This window comes from Tyto alba, unplaced genomic scaffold (assembly GCF_018691265.1).
Source record: "Tyto alba isolate M040663 unplaced genomic scaffold, T.alba_DEE_v4.0 Super-Scaffold_44, whole genome shotgun sequence".
In the NCBI taxonomy this organism is placed as follows: Eukaryota; Metazoa; Chordata; class Aves; order Strigiformes; family Tytonidae; genus Tyto; species Tyto alba.
Genome location: NW_024881320.1, coordinates 17,009,134 through 17,031,416, shown reverse-complemented (window position 1 = coordinate 17,031,416; position 22,283 = coordinate 17,009,134). Strand labels below are relative to the sequence as shown.

The 22,283-nt window shown below is 50.7% G+C and overlaps 1 protein-coding gene across 2 annotated transcripts; it reads left to right on the top strand.

The window, feature by feature from the left end:
* The first annotated feature begins 3,588 nt into the window (after positions 1-3,588).
* On the top strand, positions 3,589-19,994 carry MAJIN (membrane anchored junction protein). Of its 2 annotated transcripts, XM_042805287.1 has the most exons (11): positions 3,589-3,909; positions 4,029-4,153; positions 8,511-8,556; positions 9,752-9,827; positions 11,594-11,719; positions 12,326-12,357; positions 13,167-13,273; positions 15,655-15,709; positions 18,159-18,231; positions 18,648-18,792; positions 19,642-19,994. In XM_042805287.1, exons 2-11 carry the CDS (start codon positions 4,053-4,055, stop codon positions 19,685-19,687), a joined length of 807 nt encoding a protein of 268 aa, XP_042661221.1. In that variant the 5' UTR covers positions 3,589-3,909; positions 4,029-4,052; the 3' UTR covers positions 19,688-19,994. The 2 variants fall into 2 exon arrangements, with proteins under 2 accessions (XP_042661221.1, XP_032855202.2); XM_032999311.2 differs by lacking the exons at positions 3,589-3,909; positions 4,029-4,153; positions 8,511-8,556 and having other exon boundaries at positions 9,757-10,553.
* Positions 19,995-22,283: the final 2,289 nt, after the last annotated feature.

Here is a 22,283-nt window from a genome sequence, read left to right as displayed (position 1 = left end):
GTCGTTATCGCCATGTCTCTGCCCTGTGCCCATCAGGGCTTCTTTGTCCTGCGAGCTGCTGCCCAGCGACGAGGGTTGGGCTGAGCTTAGCAGGGGTGTCCTGGGACCCGCCTGAGGTGACCTCCTGCGTGGTCAGCGTCGTGACTGCTTCGCTTTGGCGGGGGCTCCGGCACTATGCCGAGCCGAGCCGAGCCCAGAGACCCGAGTCGAGTGGAGCAGAGTGAAGCCCAGTCCAGCCCAGCCGAGGCGAGCCTAGCAAGCCGAGCTGGGCCCAGCGGCATGGGCAGACAGGGCTCGGCCACTGCCAAGGGACTGTCATTAGGCATCAGAGTTAACATTGACTTGAGAGCCCTGGGCAGAGCCCAAACCCATTTGAAAGCAGTTTCAAGACTCGTCACAAGGTGAAGGCCAACTCCTCTGATGCTTTGGGCTTGCGCTGGAACCCAAAGCACTCCAAGCCCCCAAATGCAGCTGCCTCTAAAGTGCAGCAGCAGCAGCAGAGCAGCGCGTGGCCGTGGGGAGCTGGAGCAGAGGGAAGTGGCAGCCCCGGGTGACCCAGATCCGAGGTGCAGCAGGGAGCTCTGTGGGGCAGAAAGGGAAGAAAAGGAGGTATTGTAGTGGCTGACGATTGACCCCCGGCCTCCCTTGCGGCAGGCCTGATGTCTCCTGGAGCCTCTCCACAGCTGCAGCACAGCCCCGGCCACCTCCAGCACCCGCCACCAGCACATCCTGCCCCTCTGCCCCCTCCCACGCTCGCACCGGGGCTGGACAGGAGTTGCAAGAGCTGAGGCACACGGGGCACTTCGTGCCACGTCATGTCACGTCAGGCTATGTCCACCCTGCCCATCTGCAGCTGGGGCCAGTCCCCCCGCCGTTCCCAGGGACTTGCCCAGGGTCCTGCTGCGCAAACGACGTGGCGATGGGCTGCCGAGTGAGCAGCGCGGGGTTCTCTGAAGCGGGGTCCCCCTTCATCACAAAGGTCACCGGCAAGCCGTCCCGTCCCCGCCTGGGGTGTGCTGGCGGGAGGCTCTTCACAGGCGGCCTCACGGAGGCATCTCTGGCCGGGCCAGGAGAACCCCCCGCACCCCGCGGAGCACCTCTCCTCAGGGGCACCGCAGGGGCCATTCCCCGTCCCCGGAGGCCACAGTCTGCGGCCCGGCGCCCACAGCCAGGGCTCGGTCGCGATCTGAACCACCCGACCGGCTCAAGGCACGAACGTGCCCGTCGCGGGGGGTTCCCCCAAACCAGCGGCAGGGCTGTGCCCGCTGGCAGACGCGGGGGTGTAAACCCCGCGCTGGGCAGCCCGGTCCCGCCCGCCAGCCCCCGAGCAGCGCCCGGCCTCGCCCGCAGCCGCCCCCCGCTCAGCAACCGCCGCAGGCCCGGCTCGGCTCGGCTGGACTCGACTTCGCTCGGCTCTGCTGGGCTGGACTCGGCTCTGCTGGGCCGGGCTGGGCTCGGCTCGGCTGGACTCGACTTCGCTCGGCTCTGCTGGGCGGGACTTGGCTCGGCTGGTCTCGGCTCAGCTCGGCTAGACTCGGCTCCGCTCGGCTGAACTCGGCTCGGCTGGTCTCGGCTCGGCTCGGCTAGACTCGGCTTCGCTGGGCTGGACTCGGCTCGGCTGGACTTGGCTCGGCTCGGCTGGTCTCGGCTCAGCTCGGCTAGACTCGGCTTCGCTGGGCTGGACTCGGCTCGACTGGACTCGGCTCGGCTCCGTTCGGCTGAACTCGGCTCGACCGGACTCGGCTTGGCTTGTCTGGGTTTGGCTCGGCTGGACTCGGCTTCGCTGGGCTCGGCTCGGCTGGACTCGACTTCGCTCGGCTCTGCTGGGCTGGACTCGGCTCTGCTGGGCCGGGCTGGGCTCGGCTCGGCTGGACTCGGTTTCGCTCGGCTCTGCTGGGCTGGACTCGGCTCGGCTGGTCTCGGCTCAGCTCGGCTAGACTCGGCTCCGCTCGGCTGAACTCGGCTCGGCTGGTCTCGGCTCGGCTCGGCTAGACTCGGCTCCGCTGGGCTGGGCTCGGCTCGGCTGGACTCGTCTCAGCTTGTCTCGGCTCGGCTCGGCTAGACTCGGCTCCGCTGGGCTGGACTCGGCTCGGCTCGGCTGGTCTCGGCTCGGCTCGGCTCGGCTCCGCTCGGCTGAACTCGGCTCGACTGGACTCGGCTCGGCGGGACTCGGCTCCGTTCGGCTGAACTCGGCTCGACCGGACTCGGCTTGGCTCGTCCGGGCTTGGCTCGGCTGGACTCGGCTTCGCTGGGCTCGGCTCGGCTGGACTCGGTTTCGCTCGGTTCAGCTGGTCTCGGCTCGGCTCGTCTGGACTTGGCTCGGCTCGGCTGGTCTCGGCTGGTCTCGGCTCGGCTAGACTCGGCTCCGCTCGGCTGAACTCGGCTCGACTGGACTCGGCTCGGCGGGACTCGGCTCCGTTCGGCTGAACTCGGCTCGACCGGACTCGGCTTGGCTCGTCCGGGCTTGGCTCGGCTGGACTCGGCTTCGCTGGGCTCGGCTCGGCTGGACTCGGTTTCGCTCGGTTCAGCTGGTCTCGGCTCGGCTCGTCTGGACTTGGCTCGGCTCGGCTGGTCTCGGCTGGTCTCGGCTCGGCTAGACTCGGCTCCGCTCGGCTGAACTCGGCTCGACTGGACTCGGCTCGGCGGGACTCGGCTCCGTTCGGCTGAACTCGGCTCGACCGGACTCGGCTTGGCTCGTCCGGGCTTGGCTCGGCTGGACTCGGCTTCGCTGGGCTCGGCTCGGCTGGACTCGGTGTCGCTCGGTTCAGCTGGTCTCGGCTCGGCTCGTCTGGACTTGGCTCGGCTCGGCTGGTCTCGGCTCGGCTCGGCTCGGCTAGACTCGGCTCCGCTCGGCTGAACTCGGCTCGACTGGACTCGGCTCGGCGGGACTCGGCTCCGTTCGGCTGAACTCGGCTCGACCGGACTCGGCTTGGCTCGTCCGGGCTTGGCTCGGCTGGACTCGGCTTCACTGGGCTCGGCTCGGCTGGACTCGGTTTCGCTCGGTTCAGCTGGTCTCGGCTCGGCTCGTCTGGACTTGGCTCGGCTCGGCTGGTCTCGGCTCGGCTCGGCTCGGCTAGACTCGGCTCCGCTCGGCTGAACTCGGCTCGACTGGACTCGGCTCGGCGGGACTCGGCTCCGTTCGGCTGAACTCGGCTCGACCGGACTCGTCTTGGCTCGTCCGGGCTTGGCTCGGCTGGACTCGGTTTCGCTCGTTTCAGCTGGTCTCGGCTCGGCTCGTCTGGACTTGGCTCGGCTCGGCTAGACTCGGCTCCGCTCGGCTGAACTCGGCTCGACTGGACTCGGCTCGGCGGGACTCGTCTCAGCTTGTCTGGGCTCGGCTCGGCTGGACTCGGCTTCGCCGGACTCGGCCGGCCCAGCGCGGCTCCGGCTGCAGCCCCGCCTGAGGCAAGGGCGGGCGGCGTGGCCGGTGTCCGTGGCGGGGGTTCCCGCCCTGCCGCGGAGCGGCGGGGCCGCCCGGGGCCTGGCGAGCAGGCGGTGCTCGCCCAGCAGGCCCGGCCGGCGCCGGCCCCTCGCTCCCGCCCCCCCGGCCGCTGGTGGCTGTCCGGCGCAGGCCGGGGGCGCCGGGGAGGCGCGCGGCTGTGGAGAGGAACGAGTTTGTCCTGGCTGCGGGCGCGGGGCTGCAGGGACCCACGGCCGCCGGGGCTGTCCCTCCCAGCCGGGGGTGGGTCCCGGGCTGCCCCCCCGCTCCTGCCCGGGCTCCCTCGGCAGCCCCCGGGGCGAGAGGCCTGTGGGGCTTGCGGGAGGTTGGCAGGGACGTTGCCAGAGCGGTGGCGCTGAAGGCGGGGTGGCCCTCCGCTCCAAGTGTGTCCTCGAGTCCCGCTCAGAAATACCCTGCTGCGTGGGAACGGACACTGGGATCAGCGGTTTTCCGACTGGTGGGAGATACTGGTAGGAAAGGTGTTCTCTCTGCCGAGGGAAAACTGCATGTGCTATTTTATTCTTGTGTGACTGAATGAGATCTCGTGAAGGGCTTCAGTAATTTACCTTTGACTCTCCTGCTTCCCTAGGCTGGCATTCGGGGAGAAAGAAAGATGTCCTTGAAACCATTTAGCTATCCGTTGCCTGAGACAAGGTTTCTTCATGCAGGCAGGCGCGTGTACAAATTCAAAATCCGGTATGGCAACTTCAAGAGGTAAGTGTGTTAAAGCTGAAAAGTCAACCTGCAGTTTGATGTCTGCATGTAGCAGTGAGTTAATGAGACCCAAAACGCAGATCCTTGGGCGCTCCTCGTTTCCTGCCTTCTGTCACTGACCGTGAATGTGCTCACCTTAAAGTTGCTACTGCACTTGAACTTGCTGGGCATTGGTCTGAGAGCGTAATTTGGGCTGTGAAAAATGCTGTTTTACTGCCGCATGGGGCATTGGTGGGAAAAGAGGCTGGTTTTACTGACAGTATTTGGAAATTTTTTAAGTGTTTAACTGAGAAGCTCTAGAGCCTTTGCAGTGGTTTAACCCCAGCTGGCCACTAAGCCCCACACAGCCACTCACTGCCTCACCGTGGGATGAGGGAGAGAATTGGAAGGGTAAAAGTAAAAAAACTTATGGGTTGGAATAAAGACAGTTTAATAAGTAAAGCAAAAGCCGTGTGCGCAAGCAAAGCTAAATCAGGAATTCATTCACTGCTTCCCCTTGGCGGGCTGATGTTTAATCTCCAGGAAAGCAGGGCTCCATCACGCCTAATGGTGACTTGGGAAGACAACTGCTGTTACACCGAACATCCCCCCTTCCTTCTCTTCCCCCAATTTTATTGCTGAGCATGATGTCCTGTGGTCTGGAATATCCCTGGGCTCAGTGGGGGTCAGCCATCCCAGCCTCGTGCCCTCCCAGCTCCTTGTGCACCCCCAGCCTACTCGCTGGTGGGGTGGGGTGAGGAGCAGAAGGGGCCTTGACGCTGTGTAAGCACTGCTCAGCAGTAACGAAAACATCCCTGTGTTATCCAACACTCAACACAAATCCAAAACATGGCCCCACGCAAGCTGCTGTGGAGAAAATGAACTCTACCCCAGCCAGAACCAGCACCGCCTTGGAGCTCTCTACTCAAAATATGTACTTATTTCTTGGGCTGTCTGCTGTTCGCAACGTGCCTTTCGCTGGCCTTGCAATCTGATGCTGAGGCGTGGCTGTAGAAGGAGTCTTTGGAAACTCTCACTGGCTGCTGGCAGCAGATGCTTGTGCTCTTGGGATTCTTGCTCTCAAGGTTCCATTTCCACTGCCACTCCTCTTTCAGATGTGTTTGTGACAAACCTGTCCTGTTGTCTTGAAACAACAGCGTGCCTCTCCTGCAGGCAGACTTTTTGGATAGCTGCTTCTCTCTGTTTCTAGAAGGCGCTGCAGTGGCAAGCTTGAGAAATGAGAGTGGAGGGGAAGTATTTTAGTCTGTGGTACTGCTGTTAGGCAATGAAGAGAAAGGAAACCAGACTTTGGGTTTTCAGGGGACAGTGAATTAGGAGAGTTGTGGGAGGTAACGGTTGTGTGGTAAGCCTCAGTGAGGAAGTTGTGAGTCAGTAGCCAGCAAAGTAACTAAAGCAGGGAGTGCTGATTAGTCTGGTCAGGTGGGGAGGATGTAAAAGAAGTAAACTGGATGGTATTTTAGAGGTGAAAACCAGACTTTCCCTGAGGGTATTGCCTTGGAGGAGTCTGCTTGTATCTCCTGGTCAGACACACAGAGATGATGGGCAAGTGCTTCTGGGAGTGGGCAAAACCTTGGTCAGCTCACTCAAGGAGCTCTGGAGCTTTTTGTTTGAGAGGGGACTCAGAATCCCAGAGGTAGCGGACGGTAGTAATCAGAGGAGCTGGAGGTGTTCAGGTTTAAGGGTAGTGTTCCAAACCACGTGCTGCTTATAGATTGTGTCCTGCTGAAGGAGTGTTCTGTAGAGCTCAAAGTTGGTCTGAAACTTTATGAGTTGTTGCTGCCTCAGCCTCTGATAAATAATTAATAACGGTAGTATTCATAAATCTTCATCAAAACCCCCAAAGCAGTGGCTCAGCGTAATCTGGCTCCCTGTGTGCATCCTTCAAGGCTGTGATCATCAGCAGACAGCTGTTCAAGGTTGATGCCCTCAAAGGCTTTGGAAAGTCTTATAAACTGTTGAGGTGAAATCTCTCTTCAGATGGTGGCAACCATGCAGAAAGTAGGAGTGAGATCCTTTTGAGTCAGCAAGTATCCCTGCATCAGGGAAAGAGAACAGGATCCCCAAACTCTGTTTTCATGCCAGTGAGGTTGCAGCAGGGCTAAAATGCCATCGGCAAGGACTCAAGCATCTGCCTACAGAGTGGTTTTATGAGTGAGAGTGGGTTTCCTTTTGCAGTGAGATGTGCATAGACACTGCCAGAACCTGAGTTTACGTCTGGAAGTGTCTGTTGTTAGCTGCAGAAGAATGGAAGCAAATGTGCTGTGACCATCATGCCGATTAGGCTGTCTGCAGACCTGAAGCTCCATTAAATCTTGTGCCATGCTCCTTTTCCTTTGTAGAAGTAGCCTGGCTCTTTGAAATGCTGTTGCACGACTTGATTTTGGGATGAATTGAAATGCAGTTGCTTCTTTAGTTTTGCTTATTAGTGTTTTACTGGAATAATAGTGTCATATCCAGGAGGATTAACCTTCCTCCTTGTTTTGTTCTCTCTGTTGATTTTGGAGAGGAAGGTGTGTTGTCTGTCTTGCGGTGTTGTGTAGTATTCAGAAGATCCTTGAAATGTTGCTCTTGCCTGTAAGCTCTTCCCCTCAGCATAATCCCTTTGGAAGGCACTGCTGGTAGTGTGTAGAGGTTTCTGAACAGCCTGCAGGTGTTTGATCTCCTGGTGGTAAAGAGGGCACAACATTTGTGTGAGGTTGGCAGTCTGTCACTGCCCCTGCATGTCTCACGGGTTGTGTGCATTGCTACCTCAGTTCTTGCAATTCAGTGTTACACTTGAAGGAGCAGGACACGAGGCTTTTGCAGCACCTTTTGTATTTCATTGTAACTTCTGGAATTGGTAGTGAGCTCATCAGGTCGGTCTTCATATCAGTATGGTCAAACATAGCAAAAGGAACTCCTTTTGCAGCGAAACTTGTCAAACTCTTCCCCACCATGTCATGGTTGTGGTAAGTAGGGGTTACTTGTTCAAAGCCTCGGGATTCACTCCCAGTTCCTAAGGAGTAACTCCTAAGTATATACTCAGCCTTATGCCCAAAGCAGTGCTGTCGGTCAGCCTGCAGATTTAGGAAGTGAAACTCCTTTTGACCGATTTGAGGACACGTTCCCAAAAGAACATTGAAAGAGCTGCAGTAGGTGGCCTCAGCTGGCCCTGGAGCTGATTACACGCTTTTGATAGAGCAAGGTTATCTTCACTGAAATTATCCTGAATCCCCAGGGAAAATGAGGTAAGAAGAAAGGTTCTTCCCTTAAAGAGGAGTCTGGTTTTGCATCTCTACACTCCAGGCTTAAAAGAAAACAATCACCCCCTCCTCCCCAGGGCCCCTTAAGCCAGCCAGTGAATGCCCTGCAGTCACATAGCAGATCTGATATCCTTGTCATGAGACCCTGGGTGGTGCCTTGCTTTCTTCCATTCTTTCCACCCTCTTCTCATCCCATCCCTCAGCAATGTCCCTTCCTGAATCGTACTTTTGTTTCCCTGCTGATTCATGAAGGCTTCATGGCTACAGCATAAGTCTTGGGTGGGTGACATCTGTCCTGCTGTGGGGTGCTGTGTAATTCCTGTCATTAGCTTGTTCCATAGCAAGCAAGGAGAGAGCCTTTCTGAAGAGGAAGGAAAGTTCTCATCTCTGACCGAGTTTTGGCTGGGGCCCCTGAATGTGGAGGATATGAGAATGGCTGCCTACCAGCCCCTATACCAGAGAAGACTTGCGTGCCATAATTCCTTACCCTCTGCTTTATTTACTTATTACCAAGTAACAGTAATGTTTACTTTTTAATGGGTTTGAGTTTTCTTTAAGACCTTCTCTCTCCCATGCCTTTGATTGTTGGCAGCAGACAACTTTTGAGAAGACAGCTTACAAAGATGTAGTTAGTATTTGCATCAAGTCACGGTTTGGTGCAGGCAGTACACAACACCCAGCATCGCAGGGCCTGGCTCCAATGCTGTGAAGGCCCGATCCCTGCAGGTTTGCGCCGTAGAGGGGATTAAGAAACATGTCTTGCTAGTTCCTGCTTTTAGTTCCTTGAGCAGGATGGCATTGCAACAGGTTGGACGACAGAGGTGCTGGTTTGAGGGCACCTGGTGAAAAAAACAATCCTAAAGGTTACAAAGATCTGATCTTTCCCGCCCATTGTATCCTCAGACACACAAAATACAGATGGGCAGAAAATTGAAAAGAAACCATCCTTGTGGACTAACGGATGCTTTTGAAGAACAATATATGAGGAATTCATCTGCCTGCTAACTATTTGTGCAATGGGAGTGATGTTTTGTTGTTGTTTAAACTCCTCCAGCGAATGTAGCTCCATTGCTTTTTGAGTGGGGTGGGACTAACTCTCTCTCTTTGTTTCACAGCGCTCCTGATCTTGACAACACTGAAAGCGCTGTCAAGGAGTTGGAGGTAGGAGATGAAGCAGGCCCACGGGACCTGAGCTGAATGTTAAGCTGAGCAAATCTTTTGCTTGTCATGGGACAGAGGACATTTTATCAAATGCAGCATTTCAAGGGAGAGTAATGGGGGAGCTTCTCTGGAGAGTACGAGAATGAAAAAAATGATGTAGGCGAAAACCATCATCAACAGGCAGCGTTAGTGTAGAAGAGTAACGCTTTTATTTTAAATATTTCAAAGAAGCTGCCGACTGTTCAAATTGGGCAACTGAAACCTCCTATTTGTTGAGCTCGTTGGACCCTGCTGCTTTGTGATTCCTGTTCAGATTCATTCTGCAGGAGCACTTTCCCACGGTTTTGCTCTCCACCTCAGACCTGACCACTGCTTTTAACTTCTCAGGCTTGACTAGCTGTCAAACCCTCCTATTTTTTCAGGAGCTCTGGCAGTACTGGTGAGCTAGCTTGACAGAGTCGAGCCTGGTGCTCAGCTGCACATGCTTTCCTCGTAACTGTGGAGCTAGTGGTACCAGTAGACACTCTGTGAATGATGGCATTACTTTGTGACCATGCTCGGTTGCCACCAGTGAGTTCTGTTGTCATCCTCTTCCTGAGATAGAAGAAGGCCCCTGACATTCCCAAGGAAATGAGACCAATATCCTGCCTGCTTCAGAATGCTCCTACTACTTAATTTTTAAAAATCTTCAGAGTACAATAATAGCATTATAAATATTATTGAAGAAAATGGGTTGATTTTAATTGATATGGAAAATGATAAATTTATTTTTTTTTCTTTTTCACTTTTGAAAATACTGAAAGGTATTAGTAGAGAAGGTTTCCCATTTGTAAAGCAGGCGTTTGTTGGGGCTGAACAGTTCCTTTGTTAACTGAATTGGACCAGTGTTCAGAAAAAGAGGACTATCTTTACTTCTGAAACAGGGCAATACTATGTGTGTTAATTCAAGATTAAGATACTAATCCACTTTGGTTTCTGTGAGTCTCAGTGCAGTGCACTCTAAGGTGATGGGAGGGAGTGTGGTGAAGAAGGGGAGGAGGAAGAGCAAAATATTTAGAACTGCTCTTCCATGATTCATGCAAACTGTAAAGTAATTGTAAATTTTTCCCAAGCCTTGAAACTGTACTTGACAGTGGAATTGTGGCTATGTTGTTAATGTGCTTGCTTGCTTCCTTTCTTTTTTTGGCCTCTTCAGGAAGCGATTCGAGTAATCCTTGGAAATCTTGATGATTTACATCCATTTTCTACAGAGCACTTCACTGTTTTTCCATGTATCCTTTCTTTCCTACTCGTAAAAGAAAAGATGCAATGACTTGTATCCGTTGGGCATTGTTTAATTCAACATTCATGTCTAACTGTGTGCAGATCTTTAGCTGCAGTACGACTCCTTTGAGCTTTGCAGTTTTACATTAGCTGAAGATCCTCCTCAGTTGTTGCCTTCAGCAGAGAGAGAACTGATGTGAAAAGTGTTTTGCAGTGTTTTCAGGTGAACAGCCCTGCGTTCCAAACCTAATTGAGCCAGAGAAAATGAACTTGTGTACATAAGGTCACAGGAAGCCCACCTAATGCAATTGCAAGCAAAGCTAGTGCATTGCTTCAAAAGGGTAATAAAATGTAAACCACTCCTTCCAGGCTCAGCAACATTGGCCCACTAGTAGAGAAGACCGGAGTAGATTTCTTGTAAGGTGCATGAGGATTAAATACTGTAGTTGCTGTAGTGGAAAGGGTTAAAAAGAAATTACTCTTCTGAGGCTCTTGTTGAAGAGAAAAGTAAGTTAGTTGAATGAGAAGCCTTTTCAGCCCTAAGGTGTGTCAGTTTGTGAATCAGGTCAGGCCCTCTGGCATCACCTCCTGTGGTTCTGAGTGCCCAGGAGTAATGAACACCCACGTGTTTCCACCTCCACGGCATTCCCTTCCAGTCTCGGAAGACTGTGCTGTTGCTGCAGCTCGTGACAGCAGGGAAGAACGAGGTCATCCTCTTCCTTTGTCAGAAACAGGTATGTCTGATAGCAATGTATTCCTGTTTCTGCCCAGAAGAGAAAGTAGCCAAGAGCATCGTCAGGCAGGAAGCCTGCAAACAAGCGAAGCCTCGTTAGTTTGCTTCCTGAAAGCTCAGCCAGCTTTGCTTGTGCGCTTGAGGAGTGTTTGATTCACGAACGTGTAATTCTAGAACTTGGAAGTCCATCCACATGCTCAGCCAGCACTGGGCACTGATGAGAACTGCAAGCTCAGAGGCCTGGCGTGATGAGTTGTCCTGCAGCCGGTGTGTCGCGCTCCTCGCTCTAGCATAACTCGTAGTCAATCACCAGCCCTCAGAGTCCTTGAAGCCAAACTGGGATGAGCATTTTCATCCCTTAAAGGAACTGGTTGTGTCACTGTTTCATCTAGGCAAATCTTGGGCTCCATCACTAGTCCTCAGGGTGTTAGTTTCTGCTAGCAAACGGACTAAAAGTATACATTTTTCCTGTTTCTTCCTGAGATCCGAGGCATGTAAGGAGACTGCTCTCTAGTGTCATCCAGTCTTGCCTGCAGGAGCTCCTCGGTGTCAGACCTGCACCCACAGGAAGGAATGTAACTGTGGTGGTTGTTGTGCCAATTATCTTTTTTCCTTCCATTTTGAACTGAAGTAAATGGAATGATGCTACTCTCATGCATCTTAGCCGTTTTCAATTTTTGAAGTAATTTTAAAAATAATTAAATTTTAGTTAGGAAAGCTGATGAGGTTTTTTCTATGGGGTTGGAAGAACCCGGCATGTTGTTTCTTGTGGGAGGATGTCAGGACTGCAGGCAGATACCATTAAGGAAACACAACACCATTAATACAAGTGACTAATGGGAGAGTATCACCTGGGTGAGTGTTGCATGTAATGTGCTACTAGTGTTTTCTCACAAAGTCCATACTGACAGGTTGTATCTGCTCCCTTATACAAAGGTGCAGGGTGCTGTGACTTTTGAAGCTTTATGAGCAGACATTGCCAGGACTCCTGATCCTTTGAAATGTTAGTGCTATGTTCTTTGGTCTTATTGTTGTTCTCAGATTTGAGTAGATGGGAGAGAGTATCAAAGATGAGATTCAAACATGAGAATGTCCATCTTGTGCCTTATCCCTACATTTGCACTATGTATCTAGAACTCAACTCGTTTCAGCAGAACGTCTCTTGTGGTAAGTCACTGGGGTTATGTCTGGATAATTTCGGGAAACATCTGTGATCTATGTCTTGCTTTTCCCTTTCCCTTCATCTACTGTGTCTTTGAATTAGAGGAAGCAAAACTGTGTGCAGTACGGCTGCACCGTGGATTTGACGTAGAGCAGGAGGGTGTGCTTTCTTTTATCCTGTATTGCTTTTCTAAAATTTCCTGCATTTCTCTTTGCCATCCAACATGTATGGATCCCACACCCCAGAGGTTAGCCGGCCAATGTTCTCTGGAGACTGTGCTCCAGCTGTCCTTGCATCTTCTCCCTGGTGCCCAGAACACAGGGTGATGCTAACAGTTCTTCACTTCTCTTCTGAAGACTCCTTTAATGTCTTCAGGAAGAGCAGTTGTCCCCATCCCATCGACGGGTGGTATCCCATTCACAGGAATTCGAGTTCTGAAAGAGCTGTATTTGCAGTTTTTCAGTTTCAGCAGATCATGTGCAATTCCAGCAGTTTCAAAGTAGTTTATCTTGTTCTTGGAAAGTGAGATGTGATGCAAAAATGCACTTCTGTTGGTTAAAGAAAGTCCAGTCACCAAATATTCACCAAGTTTTCTAATACCTCTGTTACAGGTAAAGAAGTAAAAAAGGAGAGTGATGAGCTTGTAAGTTGTGTGTGTTCTTGTTTTCTTTTAAAGTTAGAATCTAAATAGTCTGGAGAAGCAGAACATCTGTATAGGCAGTGCTAGAGTTCTCCAGCGTCTGGGTGTCAGTCAGGCAATGTAAAGTGGCACTGAATTCTCCCCTTCAACCACCCAAGTTGAGAGAAATCTTCCTCTCAGTTCCCTCGGGCTTGGAATGAAGTCCTGTCTCAGGACCAGAGAGCCCTGCTGGCTTCAGTTAAATGTATCTTCTATAAGTCTGAGCTGAGCTGTCCAGTGGTTTCTTCACTGGGAGAGTCTGGATGAGGTCAATATTGCTGAATAATTAAGTCGTTCCCTAGGTGCTGTGTGTCCAAAGAAGCTTAACTTTGTTGCTTTTGTTTTTGTTTAATGAGGGCTCAGGGTAGGTTAGGTTTGTTTTCAGACATTTCTGTAAGTTTCTGAAGATGGACTGAATTAGTGAAGGTGTCCTGTCCAAATTCCCCACTGTCTCTGCAAGCATAACATTCTTGCTAATTGCATTCCTAGGTCCTCCTCTAAAAATGGAGCAAGTAGGATGTCCTGGAAAGCAGTATTTCTTGTTTAAAACTGAGGAGCATAATTCTCTGGATGGCCTCTCAGTGCTTACCTTCTGTTTGAATAAGGCAGTTAATCTTTTATTCCTGAATCGTTTTTTGTTTGTTTTTTTTTTTTTGTTTGTGTATACATGAACAATTTTGTGAAATATGAATGTCTATTAACTCTGGATTTTGTTCTAAAATAGAAAGGTCAAAGTCAAATGTTACTAATACCAAGTTTGCAATGTTTTGAAGGTCGAGAGAAATGCAGTGTCAGAAAGTACTACAGTGGAGAAAACAGTGAAGAGGAGAAGACTGGAAGTCAGAGCAGAGACCTCATGCCCACAGCCGGGTACGGACAGGTCAGTTGACTCCAAAATGGTCTTCCAGGGCACATATCAGTATTTTTAATGTCTCTTGTGCCTTCCCCGTATTTTATTCCTGCATAATCCTCTGACCCATTAGTCTTCTTCCTTCTCTTGCATAGATGACAGCATCTAAGCAGCTTCGCCCATGTTTGGAGAAAAGTTGTGCACTTTCAGGTTCCTGTGTCGTTAAACAGAGGTCTTCCTGTTCGTGTCCTCTGTGTTACTGTTCTTGGTAGAATCACGGTGGGCTGAGAACTCAGCAACTAGACAAAGCAGTGCATGGGCTTGCACGCCTGGGCCAGGGATGAAACGGGAAGAAGAGTTTTCTTGCTGCCTCTCAGCCTGTTCCTTTGAGTTGGCTGGTGAATACTGCTCAGCTTGAGGCTGAGATCTATATCTGTGGATTTCACAGAATCCTTGGGGTTGGACAGGACCTTTGATATCATCGAGTCCAAGCCCTCCTGCTTAAGCAGGGTCACTCAGAGCAGGTTGCCCAGGACGTGTACCCTCAGGTCTTGAGTGGACTCCAGGGGTGGAGATGCCACAACTTCTGCAGGCAACCGGTTGCAACGCTTCACCACAGTGGCAGTCAAAAAGTTTTTTCTTGTGTTCAGGTGTCATTTCGTGTTTTGCAGTTTGTGCTCTTTGCCTCTTGTCCTGCCCAAAGGCACTGCTGAGGAGAACCCAGCTCCCTCTTCCTCATTCCCTCCCATCAGGTGTACACTGATAAGATCCCCCGAGTCTTCTCCAGGCTGAACAGTCCCAGCTCTCCCAGCCTCTCCACATACGAAAAGTGCTCTAGTGCCTTCATCCTCTTTGTGGCCCTTTGCAGGGCTTACCCAGGGGGTCCCAGTCTTGTCATGGGGAGCCCAGTCTGGACAGAGCACACAGCCTGGCCTCAGCAGCCCTGAGCAGAGGGGAAGGATCAGCTCCCTAGACTTGCTGGCAAAACTCTTCCTGATGCAGCTCAGGATGTTGTTGGCTGCCTTCAGCACGAGGGTGCAATGCTGGCTCATGGTGGCTAAGTTGAAGTGCAGTTCTTGACTACCTTTCTGCAGCAGGCCCATTATTAGTTAGAGTCTAGCAGGGTCTTTCTTTCATAGAGTGTAGCTTTTAAAAAAAGAAAATTCGTGTCTGTCCTTAATACTCACAAGCATGTGGCAGGCCGTTCCAGATGCAGCGTTGTGGTCAGAAGTGTTTATGCTCACCTTTCCCCTTCCATGGTGATGTACAGACGCTGTCAAATCATCTCCCTCGTTGCCCTACATTCTACCCAATTCCCAAATGTATCTCCTGCAGAGATGATAACGGCAGAAGTCTGAAGCCAGTTCTTTTCCTGCTCCTACAGATGTGGTTCCTTGCATTTCCCTCCCCCGCCGACAGTTTCTAGTCACAATAAAACTGCTGGAAATAAGTGAAGAACGAGACCAGGATCCAGAATGCTTTCTAATCTCTTTTAGCCAAGACGTGAGTTGTAGATTCATAAGACAAGGCCAGCAATGGCCCTTTCATGATCCAGTCTGGCAGTTCGCTCTTAGTGCTGTGTCTTGCCCTAGAAATTAGGCTATTCCAGAAAAGATTGAAACAGTAAATCATTTTAAAGTTTATTCTTGATTTCAAAATTAAATTAGTGAGGCATCAACTTCAAGCCTTCTGTCATCTTATTCTGATTATTCTGTTAGATTGAAGAGCTTGTTCAGCCTGAGCGTTCCCCTGCCCCAGAAAGGAGTTTGTCTACTGTAATCAGACCTCTTGATCTTTTTTTCTTTTTGGACAAGCTCTTTTGCTCAGAATTCCTCATGGGGGATTTGGAGTTGGGTTTTCTTGGGGTGTTATTGAGTGTTGAGCTATCAGAATCTCCAGGTGTCACTCCCCAGTGATAGTGGTCAGCTCAAAGAGCACTATTTTCTGTGTGAAGCCAGGATTGTTTTTCCCCATGGGCATCACTTTGTATGTCTCTGTACAGAGTTTCCTCTGCCGCTTTATTGCTCCATGACCGAGCCTTGTAAGATCTTTCTATGGTTCTTTGCTACCTGCCCTTCTCTTTGCATCAGTAACCTTGTAGGATTTGCAAGCTTTCTCAGCTCGCTGCTTACCCCCTTTTCCATGTCATATAACACTATTTTTTTCCTTTAACTGCTTGTTGGTTTTGCTAGAAAAGCAGACAACCTAATACTGGAACGAGGGCATATTTTCGTTTTTGAAGTCAGACTTTGAAACATGAGTACAAGTAGAGATTAAGGGCATCTGTCTTGTTGGCTAGAGGTACTAAAGCCCTGATTTCTGATGGAATACTTGGAGTAGCCATTTACAAGATTGCTTCCTTTTTGTGACTTTTTGTAAACTCAGTCCTTACTTCTTTGACTTCTTTTTAGACCCAGAGCCGAGTGTGTTCACCACATGAATACAGCAAAGCATGGATTTGAAAAGGTAAGCAACAGAATATTCAGAAAGAGGCAACGGCATCTGTCTAGTTCTAGATTCTTAAGCTGGCAAGCATAAAAATGCCTTCAGGGAGTTTTTTTCCCCTTACCACCTGCGTTGAGACATTTGTGATTCCTGCTCATCAGTGAGTTTTACCAGGAAACAGCACAAGCTTTTCTGACTGTCAAGCTATGAACTCTAGGGTGAGCTTAGGCTCTCAGGGCTGAGCCTGAAGGATGACCTGCTTTGTCTTCAAGACTCCAGTCCTCTTTTACCTCAGATGCCCCCTCATGCAGAACTCCGTGGAGGGCCAACAGTGGGTGCTGACCCCCTGACACTGGGCTCAGCGTGAGTCCTTGCCACTCTCCACCAGTGTCCTTTCGCTGTGCAGATGGCCTTGCAGGCATCTCCCTCTGCTCGAAATGGTGTCATGCCTTTTCTCACTCTGTCATCAGAAGGCAGATTTACAACAGGATTGGCCCAGGGGGATTGGCAGCTGCTTTCTAAACCCACTGTTCTGCAGAGACCTTGTCAGGAGGGGAAGATTCTTTCTCTTTTAGCCCATCAGCTAAAAGGCTGCTCTGACAGAGCTGTTGCTGTGCACACACAATAGGTAACAGGGTCTTCCCTAACTCCCCTGTTCTCCCCCTCCTGTCTGTTGCCCATCCTCCCAAATGTCCCAGTGCCTTTCATCCATTTTCTTAATACTGATACCCATTCTAAATTTAGTTCAAATCCCTACCACACTGTCACCTCTGGGGCCTTTTCCCTTTCCAGTTATTCAGAGAGATTATTTTCCGAGGAGGCAAACTCATTCCTCTTGGGCTTGTCCACACAGAGAGTTGCCTGGTGGCATAAAAGGAATAGCTGCTTCTCCCGCTGTTCCTTAGGACGTGAACAGTTGCATCAAATATGCAGATTTCTGCGTGTTTCTGCATGATGATGGGCTGCCCCCATTCCAGGAACCTTTTGTACCTCTCCACAACTGGCTGAGTCTTTACCCAGTTGTCACCTGTGGGCTTGCATGAAAGGTCACCTGGCCAGGGCTTCCTGCCTGCTTGCTCCTGGAAAACTGGTTTCAGAGGGCCAGTTGCAGCATAATTGCTTTGCAGGGATTCCCTGCATATCCAACGGCCTGCAGTGTCAGGTGCCACTAGTTGCATGGTTACCGTCAGCCTGCACAGATAAACTCCTGTATTAAAACAGCCCTCACCTTGTTGTAAGCCCAAGACTTTCTTTCGGAAGAGGGGGTTTGGACAGGTTGGTTGGATTTTCAAGGTAGGAAGGAGATTGCTTGGTAACTCCTCAGGAGCACTCAGTACAGGAGCACTTCTCTAAAACAGTCAGGCTTATTTGTCTCTAAAACCTGTGTCACTCTTTTTCCCTCCTCAGCTTACTGTGCAGGATTAGTGACAAGTCTCCACACATGCCCTTTCTGGCTTCTTTCCTCAGGTGCTCCGAACACTCTTGGTGGGATAAGGGTCATCCTCTGAAAGACGCCTTTTTCTTCCCCACTGTGCTATAATCATGGTCCCCAGAATGCCTCCGCTCCTTGTACGGTGGCTGAATTTCCCAAACATGGGAGTCCTTGAAGGCTGGAGCTCCAGGTTACCATGCTGGACCCTGAGAAAGAATGTGTTAGGTGGCAGACATCACCGTAACCTCGTAATGTGTTGGGCAATGTGGGAGGACACATCCTGAGCTCTTTCCAGGTGAGCTGGAACTATGATGAATGAATCATCAACCCAGCAAATACCAATTTAGGTGAGAAGAACTTTCTCCAGAAGAGATGCTCATGTCACCATGACTCATCCCTTGAATTTGCACTAGTCAGGGCACTGTTACACTGAGAGGGATGTCTGGGCACAGACTGTTTTCTCTATATGAACACCAGACCAGATGTCCAGAGTACCGCATGAAATCATGGGCATATGAGTCATGATTTCATGTGCCTTTTTTTAGGAGATCAGAGCCAGGTGCTTCTGTGTCGTGCTTTCCATTCGGTTTGCTTTCGGTTTGGTTTCTTTGGGTGTTCAAGATAAGAAGAAAAATTAGGTTTAGGAAAAACCATATCGGTAGCTCCTGTACTTTCTCAGGATTCTTCTGATCATTCCTCCAGGGCTCTTGTTCAGTTCATCAGCAGTGTGACTGTGGATGCAAATCCACCTGGTGTTTTAGAATGCATCTCAAAAAGGGAAGGATCTCATTAAATGTGAAGGAAATCTGAGCATGGAAGTGCCCCAGTCACGTGGCTGTCCTGAGGAATGTCCCGAGGAGGGAGGGGTAGAAATAAATTGGTGGAGAAAGTCCTCGGAGTAGCAGGAAAAAACCCAGAATCACGGAAGAATAGAGTAGGCCTTGCCTTTTAGTTCTGCAAGCAAGCAGGCAAACAAAAATCTCCTGTACAGTAGAATTTTGCATTGTGTAACAGTTCTTGGGTTCCTTTTCCTTTCAGAATCACTCCAGAGAAAACGAGTGTGAGTTTAGTCCTGCGTCCCGTTCCATGGGCTGTAATCACATGCGTTTCTGTAAGTAAGGAGTTCTGGGATTGTTTCATTCACATTGGTTGTATGAAATCAAAAGCATCGAGGATTACATTGGTATTAGTTTCTCCTCAAAAATGGTGTTTGGTGTTTTCCAGCATGTGAGATTAGGAATTGGAACCACCGTGAAGTGGTAGGTCACCAGTGCTTTTGGCTGAGACTCTCATCCTGCCTAACAAATTCTCACCCACAGAGCTAGACTACGTAGCTCTTTCCAAGCTAGACTGTGAGATGGGAGCCTAACTCCAAATCCGTCTGCACTGTGATTGCTTTGAAAGCTCCCAGGCATCAGGGCAGTCAGAGTGTGGGCCCACCTCTCAGGGCAGGGTCTGCCATTGGGTACACAGGCAGCATGGAGAAGAGCGAGCCTGTGTTTGTGTTCCTGCTGCTGTTTCTCACAGGGGGACCTGTGGAGCCTGACCTTGAACAAAGAGCAGCAGCTGGTCAGGCGGAGGGTGCCGTGCAGCTCGTGCAGCAAATGGCCCAAACGGTAAACAAGGGAAACGTGGAGCCTGAAGGAAGAGGTCGCTCAGCGTTCTGGAGAAGGTACTAGTACTGCTGCTGTGAGCAGATGCAGTCTGAGCCTGTGTCCAAGCCTGTGCCTGATTCTGGCAGTTCAGGTGATTCCATATTATCTGGAAGAACGGAGACCTCTTTTCAGTGTTTCAACCAAAGTCTCCTAAGGCAAAGGAACATTCAGGGGTGCACTTCTGTCCTGTGGTAAGGGGCAGCATTCCCAATAAATGTTCCTCTTCTGAGCTGTCTTTGGGAAGAAAACTCCTCACAGGAGGGTCACTGCCTGTGACCTCAGTCACAGCCCTCACAGAGTGTGGCTTTGATCAGCTGAGGAGTGCCAGCTCGATTTCTAAGGGACTTAAACACTTCCCCTTCTAACAGGGCCTTCCCAGGACGGACCTTCCGTCCCGTTAAGGTAAGGATGGCCTTTATTTGGCCACTCAGCAACTGAGGCCTTTTTACCTTTGAATCCCAAAGCCATCATTTTAAACCGAAATTCAAGTAACCACGCAAGCAGTCGCTGGGCACTGCTGACTAAACGGGTGCTCAAAAGCTGCTGAAGCTGTATCCCGCAAGAGCAGTCTGTTCCTTGCACAGCACAAGTTGAGCATCAGCCGTAACTCTTTGTTTGCTAGGTGAGTTAGTTTGGGAAGAAATAAAACCTCTTGTTAATCATAATGTATGCCAGCACCTTTAACTATTGAGACTAGACCGTTAGAGCACAAGTTATTCTTGATGTTTCCTCTGTTTTTTCAGTCTTTCTCCGTGCTATTTTGTGCTGGGGTTGTGTCTTTCTGGTGGACAGAAATTACCTTGTTATTATAATTCTCAGAGAAGTATTTGAAGTCTAACGTGCTCTTTTTGTTGTTGTTTCCCCAGCATAATCTTTTTGCCACTACAGCATCTTTTTGGTGGAAAGAACTGATCTGGAGGTACTGACCTTTTGTGGAAAGGTAAACTTGTAGCGTGAATGTTGGGTTGTATTGTTTCCTTTGTAATTCAGCTTTTCACATTGCTTGTCTCAGCTACTAAATGTTTTACATTAAGTTCTACTTTGTTCACATTTCCAAGTTAGCGTTCTGAAGATGTTGGGTTAGAATGTCTTTTTCTTCACAACCCAGAGTTTTTGGAAAACAGACTTTAGGGTTTTGATCCTTGAGTGTCATAAGTTGGGAATTTTACATTTATAGATTGTTAGATGGCACTCTAATAAAACAAGCATCAACTTGGAACTGTGTGTTATTTTAATCAGTCTTACCCTGGCAGAAAACACTCTTTCCCTCCAAGAAGCCGTAGAGGTTTCTAGTATCAGATGGACTCCTGTACTGTACTTCACAGCATTACAAAGGTCAGCATCAGTGAACATAGTTTGGATTAGAGTTTCACCACTACACTACAGCTTGTGTAATTATTTATGCCGTCGATATGTGGTGGGATGAGGCTGGGAGTTAAGATTTCAGACTGCCATGGGCATGCTCAGGCAGCTTTTTGCCATCACGGTAGCGCATTTACCATCAGCCATCATTCCTGAGCCATCTCCTGAGCTGAGACACTGTAAGCACGTCCGTGTGCCATGCTAGTCTCACACGTAACACCGAGTGGTTGTTACTTTGCCAGTAGCAACATGCGGCTGTTTGACGGCGTCTCAGGGGTGACTTGTCTGACAGAATGAGACAATGCTCTAAATGAGTCAGATAATGCAACACGTGGGCTGTTGGGCTTCTTTCCACCCTGGTCCATGGATTATCCACCCTACATACTGACATATTCCTTCCTGGACTCCCATCACCAGTAAACAATGCTTTCCCCCCAGGAAGAAATGGAGTTGAGAAATTAGTTCCATTTCTCCTGTTCTCCTTATTCTTGTGCCCCAAACACTGGTAAAGGCTGAGAGCAAGAGGATTCAATCCCTTCTAATGGGGAGCTGTACAGTGAGAGGGGCAGTGGTGAGGACCAGGAAATGGATCAAGAGTTGACCAGATGGATAACAAGCCGTAAATAAGGGAAGATATTGGTGAGCTGATTGTCTTTAGCTCTGGTTATATCAAGATGATGATGGCCTTCCTGATCTATGCAGTTGCCTGAAAAAGGCCTTTACCATGCACAGGCTGGGCCTGTTCAGCCTGGAGAAAAGGCTCAGGAGCCTTTTTATCAATGTGTGCAACTACCTGCAGGGAGAGCGCAGAGAGAACGGAGCCTGGCTCATTTCACTGATTCCCGGTGGCAGGACCGGAGGCAGCGGGTTCAGTCTGGAGCACAGGAGGTTCCCTCTGCCCGTCAGGAAACCCTTTTTCCCTGAGAGGGTGACTGAGCCCTGGCTCAGGTTGCCCAGGGAGGTTTTAGAGTCTCCCACCTTGGAGATATTCCAGCACCGTCTGGGCAGGGTCCTGGGCAGGTGGCTGGAGGTGGCCCTGCTTGAGGAGGGGCTTGGACCCGCTGGCGCCCAGAGGTCCCTTCCAACCTCAGCCAGGGCAGGAGTCTGTGAATAGTTCCCGAGGGAGTTTCCTTTCCTCCTTAAATCCTCTGTATCTCAACCCACGAGTTTTTTCTCACTTTTGCCTTCCTGATCCTGCCCCCCATCCCGCTGAGGTGGGGAGTGAGCAGCTGGCGGGGGCTCACCTGCCAGCCAGGGTCAGCCCACCCCCCCAGGGGGCTGCAGCCTGCAGAGGGGCCAGGCGGGGGCACAGGCCAAGCGTGAGACACCGCCGCTGCGCAGGGACCCGGGCCCCTGCACCCCTCGTCGCCTGGCTGATGGGACCCAGAGTGACCTGCAGCAGGAGGGGAGTCTGGGGCGAAGCTGAGCCTGGGAAAGGGCAGGACAGAAGTTAAACTGGTCTACTTCAAATGAGCGAGATTCACAGCTACCGCCACTGGGGAATCGGACGCTGCCCCACGTGAAGGAGCACTGTCACCCCCGAGGCCCAGCATCTTCTGGGCAGCCTGGCACTGGTTATTTTTCTGCTCAGGCACCAAGGACTAAGCTGTGCCTTGTGAGATCTTCCCTCTCGCTGACCCCTACCAGAGCAGAACAGAACTCCACACAGCCTGGCAACGGCCCGTGAGGACTTCAAGTCTGTCCAGTGCCTTTCCTGGAAGCTCGCCTGCAAGCTGGGTCAGGAAGAATTACCCCCTGCGGTTACCAAAAGCCAAATGCCACGTATAAAAAAAATCAACATTCAGTGTTTTAATCTGATTGTAAACCATACCTGTAAACCAGACTGCTACAGATGGACATGGAATCAGGAGACACGGGCAGATAGGTACAAGTGAACACAGGAGGATGGGCACAGAGATGACTGTAGACCTGAATGACTGACAAGAATCAGTAGAGGAAATCTGGACAATTACCCAGACAAATGTAGGCCAGGATCAGAAAGAAAAAATGTTTGATGAATTTTTAGCAGAAAGACAGCCAGGCAGTCAGCCATATGATGGTGTCAGTGGTGAGGACGACGGAGGAGGAATACTTTGCTGGCTGAAGCTACAGCATGCACAGAAGGACGTTTTGATTTCTCCATCTG